This window comes from Peromyscus californicus, unplaced genomic scaffold (genome assembly GCF_007827085.1).
Source record: "Peromyscus californicus insignis strain IS unplaced genomic scaffold, ASM782708v3 Scaffold_7__1_contigs__length_154581171, whole genome shotgun sequence".
Lineage (NCBI taxonomy): Eukaryota > Metazoa > Chordata > Mammalia > Rodentia > Cricetidae > Peromyscus > Peromyscus californicus.
This window is the reverse complement of record NW_026294595.1, coordinates 65,698,856-65,715,713: the sequence shown is the minus strand read 5'-3', so window position 1 is coordinate 65,715,713 and position 16,858 is coordinate 65,698,856. Positions and strand designations below refer to the sequence as shown.

The window sequence follows — 16,858 nt, the reverse complement described above, 5'->3', positions numbered from 1 at the left end:
TGATGTAGGATTGAGTGTCCTTTGGGTATGTGCCCAGGAGTGGTATAGCTGGGCCTTGAGGTAGAATGATTCCAAATTTTCTGAGAAACTGCCATTTTGATTTCCAAAGTGGCTATACAAATTTGCATTCCTACCAGCAATGAAGGAGTGTTCTCCTTGCTTTATATCCTCACCAGCATGAGCTGTCACTTGTGTTTTTGATCTTAGTCATTCTGACAGGTTTTAGATGGAATCTCAGAGTAAATTTGATTTGCATTTCTCTGATGACTAAGGATGTTGAGCATTTCTTTAAGGGATTCTCATTCATTTGAGGTTCTTCCGTTGAGGATTCTCTGTTTACATCTGTACTCTAATTTTAATTGCATCATTTGGTTTTTTGATGTCTACTTTCTTGAATTCTTTATATATTTTGGATGTCAGCTCTCTGTCAGATGTGGGGTTGGCAAAGATCTTTTCCCATTATATAGACTACTGTGTAATGAATTTTAAATACTTTTAAATGTGTGGGTGACACAGATACCCCTGTCTGTATTTCTGTCTAGAGATTCACTGATATTGAGATAAACCTAGTAATTATAGATTTATTAACAGAAATGGAATGAAATTTGTTTCAAGGGGAAGCTCAACAGATATTTACTAAATTGCTACTACGGGTTAACTACTGTAGAAGACAGTATGTGCATTATAACAGAATGGACTCACAGTCTTGTTCATAATTCATGTCAGGTCCTAGTCTCCTGATCTCCTTCTCTGAAACAAGCCTGATGGAAGAATAAATGGACCAGAACAACAATGTCACCGAGTTTGTCCTGCTGGGTTTCACTCAGGATCCTGCTGGGCAAAAAGTATTATTTGTTATGTTTTTATTCATCTACATTGTGACAATGGTGGGAAATCTGCTCATAGTGGGGACAGTGATTGTCAGCCCCTCCTTGGGCTCCCCAATGTACTTCTTCCTTGCCTCTCTGTCACTCATGGATGCTGTTTATTCCACTGCCATCTCACCCAAGTTGATTGTAGACTTACTCCGTGATAAGAAGACCATCTCCTTCACAGCATGCATCAGCCAGCTCTTTATAGAGCATTTATTTGGTGGTACTGAGATTGCTATTCTAGCAGCAATGGCCTGTGATCGTTATGTGGCCATCTGTAAGCCTCTGCATTATTTGATTATCATGAATCGACGGGTATGTATCATCTTCTTAGTGATGGCCTGGGCAGGAGGTTTTGCACATGCTTTGTTTCAAGTTCTTGCTGTGTATAAACTTCCTTTCTGTGGTCCTAATATCATTGACCACTTTGCCTGTGACATCTACCCATTACTGCTACTTGCATGCACTGACACCTACTTCATTGGCCTCTCTGTCATTGGCAATAATGGAGCCATGTGTATAGTGATCTTCATCCTCCTCCTACTCTCCTATGGAATCATCCTAAGATCTCTCAAGAATCACAGTCAGGAAGGGAGGCGTAAAGCCCTGTCTACCTGCAGCTCCCATATCACTGTGGTTTTCCTCTTTTTTGTTCCCTGTATTTTCATGTATGTTAGACCTGTTTCTAATTTGCCTGTTGATAAAGCTATTACTGTATTTTATACTATTGTCACTCCCATGTTGAATCCTTTAATATATACTTTGAGGAATTCAGAGATGAAAAATTCTATGGGAAAGCTCCTGCAAAAACTGTTAAGTCCAAATAGAATGAGACTTTCTTCTTGATGCTTATATTGCTAAGCACTAGGCAACAATCATGGATAAATTGTAGTAGCGTGTGTTCCATCTTGAACATTCACAATATTCACTTGATATTGTGAAACTACTGTTATTGTGAATGTCATGGGAAAGTATTGTTTTTGTTGTGTTTTTTTTTTTTTTTTACAATTAGTGTGGTTGGGCATAGTATTATTATTTTATTGGCTATACATTTTAACAAATTTTTTGATAAATTATGTATTATAGTTTTATGAAATTTTTAATAAATGGTTTTCTTTAAAATTTTGCTGTGGATATCGCTCTGTATAAATAAAATGCTGATTGGCCAGTAGCCAGGCAGGAAGTATAGGCGGGACAAGCAGAGAAAAGAATTGTGGAAACAGGAAGGCTGAGGAGGAGATACCAGCCTGCCATCCAGGGAGCAGCATGTAAAAGCAACAGGTAAAGCCATGGAACACGTGGTGACATATACATTAACAGAAATGGGCTGAGTTTAAATGTAAGATCTAGTCAGTGGTAGGCCTGAGCTAATGGCTAAGCAGTTTAATTAATATAAGTTTCTGAGTGATTATTTTATAAGTGGTTGCAGGGTCCGTGGGGCTGCTCAGGACAGGAGAAAACTTCAACTATAAAATTTTGTCATGTAATATATTTTGATTATGTTTTTTTCTCCTTCCATACCTACTCCCAGATCTTCCTCCTCTCCTACCCACCTTCATCTTCCCTCGCAACCTTTTCCTACCTCAACTGAACTTTTCAGGCTTTGCTGACTCCCCATGGGAGTCCCTACCCTTTGGGAAGAGGGGATGGGGAGTGGGTCTCAGGGAAGGCTTACATTCTATAGGACTAATTTTTAAACCTTACCTAAGTCTCACTTAAACCTTTATTTAAACTTACATTCTGTAGGTCTACTTTATAAACCTTAACATCTAGAAGAAATCTCTTAACTATTATCACTATACATATAACAGAAATAACTTAACACTAAAGCAAACATCTATAAGATATTTCTTAACCCAATAATTATATATACTACCTTACTCTAAATTTCTTCCTGCACTATATTACTACACTCTACCTTCCTTAATTTTTATAGATAAGAGAGAGAGAGAGAGAGAGAGAGAGAGAGAGAGAGAGAGAGAGAGAGAGAGAAAACCTAGATAGAGAGAAATCTGCAGGATTGTGGTATTTCACCCCTAAGCTATACACCCAAGAATGAAATACCATTGCCTTCATTTTTTAATTTCTTTTTTTATATTAAGAAAAATTTTCCATTCATTTTACACACCAAAGATCCCCCTCTTCCCTCCTCCCACCCCCCTGCCTGCCCTCTCAACCCACCCCAGTCCCACCTACAGGAAGGCAAGGCCTCTCATGGAGGCACATGCAGTAGAGGTAGGTCCAAGCCCTTCCCCCTGCCTCAAGGCTGCATGAGGTGTCCCATCATAGGTAGTGGTCTCTGAAAAGCCCTCTCATGCACCAGAGATGGATTCTGATCCTACTGCCAGGGGACCCCCCCCCCCCCAAGTAGGTCAGGCTATACAACTGTCTCATCATGCAGAGGGCCTAGTCCAGTTCCATGTAGGCTCCACAGCCATTGATCCAACTTTTATGATTTACCACTAGTTTGGTTTGGTCATCTCTGTATGTTTCAATGCATCATGACCCTGATGCACTTGCTCATAGAATCCATCCTCTCTCTCTCTGTCTGGACTCTTGGAGCTCTGCCTAGTGTTGGCTGTGGATCTCTGCATCTGCTTTTGTCAGTTCCTGGAGAAACGCTCTGTGATGACAGTTGAGTATTCACTGGTATAATCACTGGGGTAGACCAGTTTGGTTTGGAACCCTCTCCATTATTGCTAGTAGTCCAAGCTGGGGTCATCCTTGGGGATTTCTGGCAATTTCCCTAGCCCTGGATTTCTCTCTATCCCTATGGTATCTCCCTCTATCATGATATTTCTTTCATTGCCTTCCCCCTCCATCCCTGTTTCAGCTCAACCATCCCATTCCCTTATGTTCTCATCCCCTATCTCCTACCTTCCATTGCCCACCCCTCATCCCCAATTTACTCATGGAAGAATTGACTATTTCCCCTTCCTAGGGTGATCCATGCATCCCTTTTTGGGTCTTGCTTATTAGTTGGCTTCTGCGGAGTTGTGGTTTGTTGTCTGATTATGTTTTGCTTTACATCTAGTATCCACTTATGAGTGAGCACATACCATGTTTGCCCTTCTGAGTCTGGGTTACCCCACTCAGGATGATATTTTCTAGTTCCATCTATTTGCCTGCAAATTTCATAATGTCACTGTTTTTCTCTGCTGAGTAGTACTCCATTGTGTATATGTACCACATTTTCTTAAGCCATTCTTTGGTTGAGGGGCATATAGGTTGTTTCCAGGTTCTGGCTATTATGAATAATGCTGTTATGAACATAATTGAGCATGTGTCCTTGTGGTATGATTGAGCATTCCTTGGGTATGTGTCCAAGAGTAGTATAGCTGGGACTCGAGGTAGATTGATTCCCAATTTTCTGAGAAACCACCATACTGATTTCCAAAGCGGCTGTACCAGTTTGCACTCCCATCAACAGTGTAGGAGTGTTCCCCTTGCTCCACATCCTCTTCAACATTAGCTGTCTGCAGTGCTTTTGATCTTAGCCATTCTGATAGGTTTAAGAGAGTATCTCAGAGTCATTTTTTTTTGATTTGCATCTCCCTGATGATTAAGGATGCTGAGCAATTCCTTAAATGTCTTTTAGCCATATGAAATTCTTCCTTTGAGAATTCTCTGTTTAGCTCTGTAGCCCATTTTTAAATTGGATTGTTTGGTATTTTGGTGTCTAGTTTCTGGAGTTCTTTATTTATTTTGGAGATCAGCCCTCTGTCAGAAGTGGGGTTGGTGAAAATATTTTCCCATTCTGTAGGCTGTCGTTTTCTCTTATTTACTGTGTCCTTTGCCTTACAGAAGCTTCTCAGTTTCAGGAGGTCCCATTTATTAATTGTAGTTCTCAGTGTCTGTGCTACTGGTGTTATATTTAGGAAGTGGTCTTCTGTGCCAATGAACTCAAGACTATTTTCTACTTCCTCTTCTATCAAGTTCAATGTAACTGGTTTTATATTGAGTTCTTTGATCCACTTGGACTTGAGTTTTGTGCATGGTGACAGATATGAATTTATTTGCAATCTTCTACATATTGAGGTCCAGTTATGCCAGTACCACTTGCTGAAGACACTTTCTTTTTTCCATTGTAGAGTTTTGGTTTCTTTGTCAAAAATTAGGTGTTCATAAGTGTGTGGGTTAATGTCAGGTTCTTCAGTTTGATTCCATTGGTCCACATGTTGGTTTTTATTCGAATACCAAGCTGTTCTTTATTACTATAGCTCTGTAGTAGAGCTTGATGTCAGGGATGGTGATGCCTCCAGAGGTGGCTTTGTTGTACAGGATTCTTTTAGCTATGCTGCGTTTTCTGTTTTCCCAAATGAAGTTGAGTATTGTTCTTTCCAGGTCAGTGAAGAATTGTGTTGAAATTTTGATGGGGATTGCATTGAATCTGTAGATTGCTTTTGGTAAGATTGCCATTTTTACTATGTTGATCCTACCTATCCATGAGCATGGGAGATCTTTCCATTTTCTGATATCTTCTTTGATTTCATTCTTCAGAGACTTAAAGTTCTTGTCATATAGGTCTTTCACTTGCTAAGTTAGAGTTACCCCGAGGTATTATATATTATTTGTGGCTATTGTAAAGGGTGATGTTTCTCTGATTTCTTTCTCAGCCCATTTATCATTTGTATTTAGGAGGGCTACTGATTTTTTTTAGTTAATATTGTATCCTGTCACATTACTGGAGGTGTTTATCAGCTGTAGGAGTTCCCTGGTTGAATCTTTGGGGTCACTTATGTATACTATCATATCATCAGCAAATAGTGAATGTTTCACTTCTTCCTTTCCAATTTGTATCCTGTTGATCTCCTTTTGTTGTCTTATTACTCTAGCTAGAACTTCAAGTACTATGTTGAATAAATATGGGGAGAGTGGACAGCCTTGTCTTGTTCCTGATCTTAGTGGAATCGCTTTGAGTTTCTCCCCATTTACTTTGATGTTGGCTGTTGGCTTGCTGCAAAAAGCCTTTATCATATTTAGGTATGTTCACTGCATTCCTGATCTCTCCAAGACCTTTATCATGAAGGGGTGTTGGATTTTGTCATAGGACTTTTCAGCATCTAATGAAATGATCATGTGGTTTTTTTTCCTTTGAGTTTGTTTATATGGTATATTACATTGACAGATTTTCATATGTTCAACCATCCTTGCATCTCTAGGGTGAAGCCTACTTGATCATGGTTGATAATTGTTTTGATGTGTTCTTGGAGTCTGTTTGCCAGTATTTTATTGAGTATTTTTGCATCAATGTTCATGACAGAGATTGGTCTGTAATTCTTTTTCTTTGTTGCATCTTTGTTTGGCTTGGGAATCAGAGTAACTATAGCCTCATAAAAGGAGTTCAGTAATGGTCCTTCTGTTTCTAGTTCAGTAATGGTCCTTCTGTTTCTGATGTGTGGAACAATTTGAAGAGTATTGGTATTAACTCTTCTTTGAAGATCTGGTAGAATTCTGCATTGAAAACATCTGGTTATGGGCTTTTTTGGTTGGGAGACTTTTAATGACTTTCTATTTTCTTAGGTGTTATTGGTCTATTTAAATTGTCTATGTGGTCTTGATTTAACTTTGGTATGTGGTACCTATCTAGAAAATTGTTCATTTCTTTTAGAGTTTCCAATTTTGTGGAGTATAGTTTTTTTCAAATATTATCTGAAGATTCTCTGGATTTCCTCTTTGTCAGTTGTTATGTCTCCCTTTTCATTTCTGATTTTGTTAATTTGTATGCTCTCTCTCTGCCTTTTGGTTAGTTTGGATAAAGGCTTGTCTATCTTGTTCAGTTTCTCAAAGAACCAACTCTTTGTTTTATTGATTTTTTGTATTGTTCTCTTTGCTTCTGTTTTATTGATTTCAGCTCTCAATTTGATTATCTCCTGACATTTATTCCTCCTAGGTGACTTTGTTTCTTCTTGTTCTAGAGCTTTTAGGTGTGCTGTTAAGTCACTAGTGTGAGTTTTTTCCAACTTCTTTATGTGGGCATTTAGTGCTATGAAGTTTCTTCTTAGCACTGCTTTCAGAGTGTCCTATAATTTTGGGTATGTAGTATCTTCATTTTCATTGATATCTAGGTGAAAGTGTGATGTTGAAGTATCCCATTATTAATGTGTGAGTTTTGATGTGTGATTTAAGCTTTAGTAATATTTCTTTTACATATGTGGATTCGCTAGTATTTGGGGCATAATTGTTCAGAATTGAAATTTCATCTTGGTGGATCTTTTCTGTGATGAGTATGTAATATCCTTCTCATCTCTTTTGATTGATTTTAGTTTGAAGTCTATTTTGTTGGGTATTAGGACAGCTACACCAGTTTGCTTCTTAAATCCATTTGATTGGAAAGACTTTTCCCAGTGTTTTACTCTGAGGTAGTGTCTGTCTTTGAAGTTGAGGTGTGCTTCTTGTATGCAGTAGAAAGATGGATCCTGATTTCATATCCATTCTGTTAACCTGTGTCTTTTATAGGTGAATTAAGTCCATTGATATTAAGGGATATTAATGACCAGTGGTTGTTAATTCCTGTTATCTTTTAATGGTAGTGTATGTATATTTCCCTTCTTAGGGATTTGCTGCTGTGGCATTATCTATTGCCTATGTTTTCATGGGTGTATCTGACTTCTTTAGGTTGGAATTTTCCTTCTTGTTCTTTCTGTAGGGCCAGATTTGTGGATAGGTATTGTTTAAATCTGGTTTTGTCTTGGAATGTCTTGTTCACTCTGTCTATGGTGATTGAAAGTTTTGCTGGGTATAATAGTCTGGGCTGGCACCTGTGGTCTCTTAGTGTCTGCATTACATCTATCCAGAACTTTCTGGGTTTCAAAGTCTCTATTGAAAAGTCAGGTGTTATTCTAATGGGACTGCCTTTATATGTTACTTGGCCTTTTTCCTTCACTGCTCTTAATATTCTTTCTTTATTCTGTTGTTTAGTGGTTTGATTATTATGTGGTGAGGGGATTTTTTTGGGGGGGGTCAAGTCTATCTAATGTTCTATAAGTTTTTTGTATCTGTGCCTTAGAATTGGTATTTTTCTCCTTCTTCTATCCCTATTATTATTCCAGATTTCCTGGACATTTTGTGTTATGACATTTTTGGCTTTGGTATTTTCTTTGACTGATGAATCTATTTCCTCTATTTTATCATCTACACCAGAGATCCTCTCGTCCATCTCTTGTATTCTGTTGATTATGCTTGCATCTGTGTTTCTTGTTTGTTTACTCAGATTTTCTATTTCCAGCATTCCCTCTGTTTGTGTCTTCTTCATTGTTTCTATTTCACTTTTCAGGTCTTGAACTGTTTCCCTCACATGTTTAATTGCTTTTTCATGGTTTTCTTCGCTTTCTTTAAGGAATTTATTGATTTCTTCCAATTTTTTTTTGTTTGTCTTTTCCTCAATTTCTTTAAGGGAAATTTTCATTTGCTCTTTAAAGGCCTCTAGCAACTTCTCGAAGTTATTTTTAAGGTTTCTTTCTTCTGCTTCTACATTGTGATGTTCAGGTCTTGCTGTTGTAGAAGGGCTAGGATCTGGTGATGCCATATTGCTTTTTAAGTTGTTGTATGTATTTTTACACTGGCATCTACCCATCCCTTCCTCCAATAGGTGTAAGAGGTGTCTGTGTCTCAGGGGGCCTCTCTGGTCCAATCTTAGCTCTTAGTCTGATTGGAGCTGGCGGATTCTGTATCTCAGGGAGCTGCTCTTGTTCCAATCCAAGCTAGTTGATTCTGTGGCTCAGAGAGCCACTCTTGGTCTTATCAGGGCTCTTGGTCCAGTCAAAGCTGACAGATTCTGTGTCTCAGGAAGCCTCTCTTGGTCCAATGAGAGCTGGCAGATTCTGTCTCAGGAAGCCACTTTTTTCCAATGAGAGCTGGTGATTTCATGTCTCAGGAAGTTACTGGGCCACAGGGTCTGATGGGGGCTTTTGGTGGGGAGCGTTTCCTGCAGGAGTTTTCCCTGCTGGCCAGCAACTGGGCAGAGTTGGGTTAACATTCATTCCCGGGCCATTTTTTAATTTCTTATCAGCATGCCTACACTAACAATGTCCCCTTAATCCTTTCTCCAAGGACTAGGGTTATTTTTTCTTGTCTTTTTCTTTGTCCTTGTTCCTACTCACTGTCACCATCTGTGGGGGACCAGCCCCCAAATTTATTCACCCAAGGGACTCTTGAGGAATGAGGGATAAGAGTCTTAGTTAGAAATAAAGAGGTGAGAGAAACAGTGTAGACCCTTACAAATACCTGGTACCCAGGCCCATGGTCTAATCATCCTCTTATGCAAACCTGCTGGGTACAGCCACTAGGAAACCTAGTGGGCTCCAACATACCACCTATGGCTTTGACAATCTTTCCACCTCCTCTTCTGCATAAGTATAAACCTTGAAGGGGTACATTAGATAGAGATATTCCATTTAGGACAAATGTGAATTACTTAGTCCTAAATTTTTTTTTAAATATAGTTGGTTCAGTGGAATTCTTTAGGCATCCTTTCAACTAATTCTATATATTTTCATATGGATTATAAAATTTCTTCTTATTACAGTTTTTCTATATACTTTCATTTATTTGAATTAATAAAAATTTTCTAATTTAATTAAACTTTAGTTAGAAAGAGTTCTCTTTAAATTTTTTTCTAGATTAATTAAGTTACTCATAATGTGTGGTCTTCTCATGTTGTTCTGAATTGTGTAAGAATTGTATAGTGGTAAATTATTTTAATTTCCATTTTGTTATCACTCATACTATTTTTATCTGTGTTATGAGAAACCCACAGTCTACTTGTTACACATTGTAAACCGGGGCAATTTTTATTATTTTAATAATTGTTCCTTTTGGTTGCCTCCAGAGTGTTTCCTAGTTTGATGTCCTACCATGTCCTTTATGTTTTGTGTTAGTGTTCTTATGGATCTATTTCCAGACCATTTAATTTGGTGAATTGAACTTTTTCCTAATTTAATACTTTATTATTAGATGCCAGTGAAGGAGGCAGTGAAAAGTAATAAAATATATTCTATTAAATAATCTTATTCAAACAACATATCCACAATACGATAGCTTTGGCTGGTGGTGTGCTAACTGTGTAGGTAGTTTAGAGAAGAGCTGATGTCTTGATCTGAGTAGATCTTTTCTTTGGGGGACAGGAAAACTATCTTTCTGCTGGCTCTTGGAACCATCAATTTTTTTTTCTCAGTTTGTTTTCAGCATTCAGAAGTTTCACATTTTTCCTTTGAGTTTGTGTAATTTGTGTTATTTTAATTACACTTTAAAGATGCTTTCTAACCTGCATTTCCTAGTGACCATTACAAATATGTAAGGAAGTTAAGCCATAAATTTAGATACTTTATCAGGAATCTTTGTACAATGTGATGAATTGTTTATTTCTTGGATTGGTAGATAAAAGTGATACCATCTGAAATAAGTCTTTTTATTTCCAACAATTTCTACCCAATATTTATAAGATATCTCCTCATTAGGCTGATATATTAGTTACAAGTGAAAAATCGGAATCATCATTTGGAAGACACTTGCTAGTTTATTTCATGGAGGCAATCAAAATATATTGATAAAGCTCCTTACTAACAAGCCTTTGGGTTTATTTTAAATGGCCGTAACCCCCTCACAGAACCCTTTAATCTACACTCTGAGAACCCAGTAATGGCCAGTGTCCTGGAGAAGCTTTATCAAAGAGCCATGTTAGGTTGCACACAACTGAATCACCATCAGTATAGAGAGATTTAGCTGTTGTTTACATGATCTGCAGAGCAAGGAGTCTTCTTAAATGTGATGCTATGTTTCTCTTCAACATATTTATGGTAATTATAACTGAAATATGAATTAATGCTTCTGTTATCAGTAATAGAGTCTTTTTGGTAATACAAGCTCTATGATATATTATTTATAAATATATGTAACAATAGGGAGTTTGAAATTTATATGGAATGAATTACTGAGTGAAAATTTTATGCTTATACAAATCTAAAGTCATTTTTCTTTTTAATATTAAAAAAATACCTCTTTGCAGATGGCATGCTCCTATACTTAAACTATACTAAGGACTCCACCAGAAAATCTTAGTTATGAAAATCATTTTCAATTAAGTGACAGGTTTACAAAATCACCATTCAAAAACAAATGGAATGGTGGGTGGGAGGCAGAGTTGTGCACAGAGTATGGGGAAGGATAACGCCCTCCACATGTATGTGGTTGGTTAATAAGTTGAGTTAAAAAATTTGTATAATTACTCTTAAGGCCCAGGGTCCATCATTGAAGGTGTGGGGAAGTGGAAAGTTTGTAAAAGACAGTGAAAAATGGGGACTGGAGTGAAACCATGTCTTCTGGTCATGGAAGAAAGTGAACTGTGAAACTATAAAATCCCCACATATTAGAACTAATACCTAGCACATATGCAGAAGGACTACCAAATATGTGTTTCAGAGCTCAGTTGCTAATTCAAATCTTCTTTTCATACTTTCCATTCAAGGTTCTATTAATAATGAGAAATGTACCATTTAATTTTAAAATATGTAGGGATATTGGCAACACTTTAGTGATTAATGTTTTTTTTTTCTTACATGTAATTCAGGTTTTAGCCTGTTGGAATCATAATATGATACAGGAAACTTTAAGTGGAAAGCTTTAGTAGGTGTTTGAATTCAGAATAAAAGACATAGAGTCGATGTCTTCATATATTTCAATTCTCCATCTTTGAGAGATAATTTCAACTTCAGAAATCTGTGCCCTTTGCCTGTTTCTTCCATTTAGTAACAAGAAAAGCATCTTGATTAGACATGCTCTTTATCTTACAAACAATGCATTGAAGTTATGACCTTGTATCTAGGTCTTTGTGACACAGAAGATCCAACCTGGAAGTAAGCACATGGGAGCATCTACTCACTGGAGCTGATGACTGCTGTGAGCCGCAGAAATGTGAAGTAGGAATTTAGCTGACTATCGAAAAGCTAAAACCTGGAAGAGCAGGGCCCTTCCAGAGGATACAGCCGAGTCTGAAGGAGCCTTGGTGATCCTGGCTTTTGAATATATTAGCGCTTTTCTACAATGAATTTCGTGTGTAATATTGCAGCTTTCCCATTTTATTCTTTCCCCAAGAACTTCTAACAGTGTGGCTAAATCATTCATTAGGCACAATTTCCCCCATATAATTGGAGTATTTGGACAACATCTCCCAAATGTGCTGACAGTAGTTACGCAGCCAAGACCTCTTAATTCAGGCCTTTCTGTAATTATCATCATTAGCAACATCTGGCCAGGACCATCTCCAGATGAAAACATTTTTTCTGAGATACTTTCCAGACCTTTTTTTTTTTTTTTTTTTTTGGTTTTTAGAGACAGGGTTTCTCTGTGTAGCTTTGCGCCTTTACTGGATCTCGCTCTGTAGACCAGGCTGACCTTGAAGTCACAAAGATCTACCTGCCTCTGCCTCCCGAGTGCTGGGATTAAAGGCGTGCACCACCACTGCCCAGCTTTCTAAGAACAGATTGCAGATAGATATGCATCCAGACTATCTGTTAGTTCCTGAGGGAAGATAAAAACTTACACTGAGACAACCACCCAGGTTAGGCGGATGTGCTAATTAAGCTTAACCTTCCTTCTTCCAAGTGCTAGTTTTAGTTCTAAATCTCCCTTTAACAATTAACTCAGAACTAAAGGGCTTTTACATACTAGATACATCTAGCCATGACTCAGGTTGCCTAGTTACTGAGTACACTTCCCCCGCCCTGCCAGAAAATAGTGCAGCTTGGACAGATTTTGCCTCCAAAGGAAAAAAAAGAAAGGCAGTTTTATTTTACTCAGTGATATACAGAATCCTAACATTTTACTTAATCACTTCTTAGAATATATTTGATCTTTTTCTGATCTCTTAACCAAATTTAGCCCCTACAAGATTCTTTTCCCATTAGTCACTTCCTGTTTGGGTTGCTAATGATAGCTGACAATTACTGCTATTTGTGTGGACCTTATCACTCCTCCTTTTGACCCTGAATGCATTCAAGCCTGGTGACCTTGCCTGGGCCAGAATACTGCTGATTGTTTGGGTATATAACTGAAAACCTCAGAGGTTTAGGGAAGAATTAAGATAGGAAGAATTTAGATGGGAAAGAACAAGATCAGAAAGAACTAAGATGGTAAGAACTTGATGGGGAAGAATTAGATGGGAAAGAACTAAGGTGGGAAGAACTAAAATGGGAGACTTAAGATAGAACTTAGAACAGCAGAAAAATGTAAAGAGAATCAGGCAAGAAAGGAGCTAAGTATGAGAGCAGAAAAAAAAAGCTGTGTAGAAAGAGAACTGATGCAGAACAATAAAGTGAATGGACTAAAGAGGTTTTTTTGTACATAGATTCATTTGATGTTGTCTAAGATTAGATCCTCAGCTGATTGTAGATTTTTCTACGGACCCTGGGAAAAGACTATTAAGGGGCTGGACCCCAGTAGTGTTTGTTAGATGACTAAATAACAAGCTCAATAACAGAGGAAGTTCTTAATCAGTGTTATTTTTGTTTAAAAATAACAATTTCTAGTAGAGTAATTCAATTAATATCATATAGTAATTACAGAATTGAATGAACACAACAAAAGTCATTATAGTCCTTTCTCACATAAATTAAGGCCTCCATCAAAAGCTTCCATACTACCAAATAGCAGAAATATTGTCTGTCCCAAAATTAGATAGTAAGTACAAACTTCACAGACTGCACTTCAAACTCTGCAGCTCAAAGTAGCTGTACAGATTCTCTCTGACCATCAGTGAAGGACTGTAGTTTCTGGGGTGAGGTTGGGAATGGGGACTAAGGTTGCTTCCTCTTCAAGGATGCTTTAAATGTTACCCACATTACTTAAATATTTCGTACTCCAACATCAGCTCATAGCCTCTTGATCAATACACCTGGAAATTTGTTTTCTTGTTATACATATTTCAAATCAGCTTGGCTGTTAGCTACTCATTCTTGGCAAGATTCAAGGTTTTTACCTCTAGGGATTATTGAAAAGAAGTCTGTTCAAAAGAGATGAGCTCGTTTGAACTTGTTCCAAATATTTTAACAAGCTTATCTATTTAAATAGTGATGGTGCAAAAAAGTCATAGACAGTATTGTGAATATAAATGGAAAAAAATGCTTTCCTGACCAAATGACTCAGGAAGCCTCTGGTATTTACCCCTTGATGTATCCTATCCTTGTGCTTTATTCATCATTATGACAGTCTGTGGATAGTTTCAAGTTCCTGGAGTATTCTACAAACAGGGAATTTTTTTTTAATAAGAAATGGAAGGATTTTACAGAGATTCTATCTGAGTGATGGAAAAGAAGACTTCTGGTAGTAGTCATGAGAAACTTTCACCATTAATGCTTCAGTAACTTAAATCACTGATTTGTCATGTTGATTATCTGGATTATTTGTGAGACACAAGGATGCTGCTGTACTTTCTTAAAGTCAAGACCTTTGGGATGCCTTTAGTACAACTGACTAAAAGAAAAATTCATAAAATTAATTGTAGGGTTGTGAATTTGTAATTAATATGAGCATATAAAAAGCGTTAACAATTTCTAATTATTTGGTGGACTTTTTATACACATGAAAATAATACCTCTTTGTACTTTTATGAAGAAAATTTCTTAGAATGTGAGATTATTCACCTACCTTTTTGAGTAAATTTTGACATTAAATTGTAAATTTTAACTTGGATATTCTGTACATTCTTTCATGTAAGTCTCTGAAAGACTTAGATAATAGGAAACTTTGTGGAAATGTGTCTTTTACAGTCTCTTTGTGCTCTTTCCTCATCTGTTGAATGTTCATATGATGTCATGTATTCCATGAAGTCACATAGGTACACAAAATAGGTGCAGCCCTACCAGCTAAAGAACCTTTGATTTTTATGGAAGAAAATTAAGAACCATGTTGTGAGTCCATGAGACCACAAACAATGAATCTTTAGCTAGCTAAAGATTCCTGTGATACATTGAAATACAGCTGATATTTTAAGTCACATATTCTAACAGGAAGTATCTAACTTGGGAATATTAAGATGCTAAAATTAATCATAAAAAACAAGTATATTTTCTATGAGTGTCACAGACTACTATTTTTGGGGGCAGATTGCATGGTTATGTTCCATTTGGCCAAATAGCAAGTGAAATTTTTTATGTATTATAAAGGACAGTGATTTTTTACTTTTATTTTATGGGACATTGTGTTTTGTGTGCTTTGTTAAAATGGATGCATAATCACTTCAGATATTTGAAACAGGGAAATTAAAAATTCTGTGTCTTCACAAGTGCTTAAGGTGTACAAGATCAAATATCTATTATATTTCAGTTGATTGATGCTGTATTTCATGTGTGTATCTTAAAATTGTCCAATGAATATGTTAGTATATGTAAATAGAGAAAAATATAACATATAGTAATGTCTCATCTTCTGCCACAGATGTTTGTTAGTTTGGTATTGTATAGTACTGTATGTGGTATTAAAAACTCGACAGTTTCCCTCATATTTTTTCCTTCCACTCTCATGTCTTCTGTGAGTGTATGATTTTATGTATCTCCTGAAATTCTAAAACTCACAAATGAGAGAAAATGTAGCAATGTTCCTTCTGATACTGAGTTAAATTGACTAATGTGCTTATTTTCACTTGTATCTGTGTTTTGTCAACTGATATAACTTCACTCCTCTTTATGAGTGATAGAATTTCAGTGCATGGCAAAGTATTTAAATATATAAGACTATTTTTCAAAAACATGTTCTTAATAATTGATTATACTATTATTTATCAGGAAGTGTATCAACAGTAGTTCGAAATGAAAGCAGTCATACAATTCTTCAGTGTTTATAGAATTGACCCTAGATAATGTACATTATATGTGTCTAGTTTTGTGTAGCTTATGTACTCTGTTTTTTCTCTATTACATAAATAATCATGCAAGACTCTAGAATGTTTGGCCTGGTGAAAACCAATGCTGATCAATATTGAAGACAACTGAACTGTGTAGAAGTAAAATGTAGAAGTCAGACTTGGGCATAAGTTATATGATAACAGTATGTTCTGTGACAGGCATTCCTATGGCAGTTGGGAACTTCAAAAATGACAATGATAGATGTTCTGACTCAGATGGAAGCACATATGATACATGTGTAAGCTGCATCCCAACTGCTTCTACAGTTGCTCTGACTCTGCCCATGGCCTTCTTGATGACAAGTCAGGGCAAATGGGATTTTGCTTGCTGTTACTCCAATTATATTCCTTCACAGGTAAATATTGATAATATTTTACATGTAATAAATGAATTAGTATATATGATAAAACAAATCATTCCTAAGATATGTGAGTTGAATCCAAGTTCATAAAGTGGCTCATGAGGCACACACATGCTGTTTTTTTCTAACCCAGACTATGACTATATTCCTGTTAATGGACAGAAATTCTCATGACTTATTGTCAGCGGGTGCTCACAGTGAAACATTTAAGAATAGCAATCATAGCCACCACTGAGATGTCGATGACTGATGTGCTGGATGGGGTTTAGGCATTTATAAGAACACCACCTACCACTCTAGGAGATGGATATTATGGATGTTTCTGTGATACAAATGGTGAAACAGAGGCGAGGGAAACATACTAAGATGGTCAAGATCAGGATGATACAACAGGAATAATCCTCATGCTGTAACCAGGTGTGTGGCTGCAGGGTCCACAGCCTTCATCACTGCTGTTTTTCTGTCCAAGTATGTCTCACATTCTTTCCTGCTACACTTTGTGCAATAAAGTTAGAGATATTACTTGGTCACAGTAGTTATAATTTTAATTTTACATTCTTCATATCATTCAGGAAGCCATGTTAAACTTGGAAATATTATGTAAATGTGAAAAAAGGAAAAAATGACAACAGAAGATAAAGGGAAGGGGTCAGAAGTGTTACAGACCATTAGAGACTGTGAGACTGGGAAAGACTGTGAGATATTGTCCAATTCCCTTGATTTTCAGG

The 16,858-nt window shown here is 36.9% G+C and overlaps 1 protein-coding gene across 1 annotated transcript; it reads left to right on the top strand.

The window, feature by feature from the left end:
* Positions 1 to 776: 776 nt before the first annotated feature.
* LOC128101659 (olfactory receptor 4A5-like) lies at positions 777 to 1,718 on the top strand. Its single transcript, XM_052724961.1, has one exon. The coding sequence runs from the start codon at positions 777 to 779 to the stop codon at positions 1,716 to 1,718; it is 942 nt and encodes a 313-aa protein (XP_052580921.1).
* Positions 1,719 to 16,858: the final 15,140 nt, after the last annotated feature.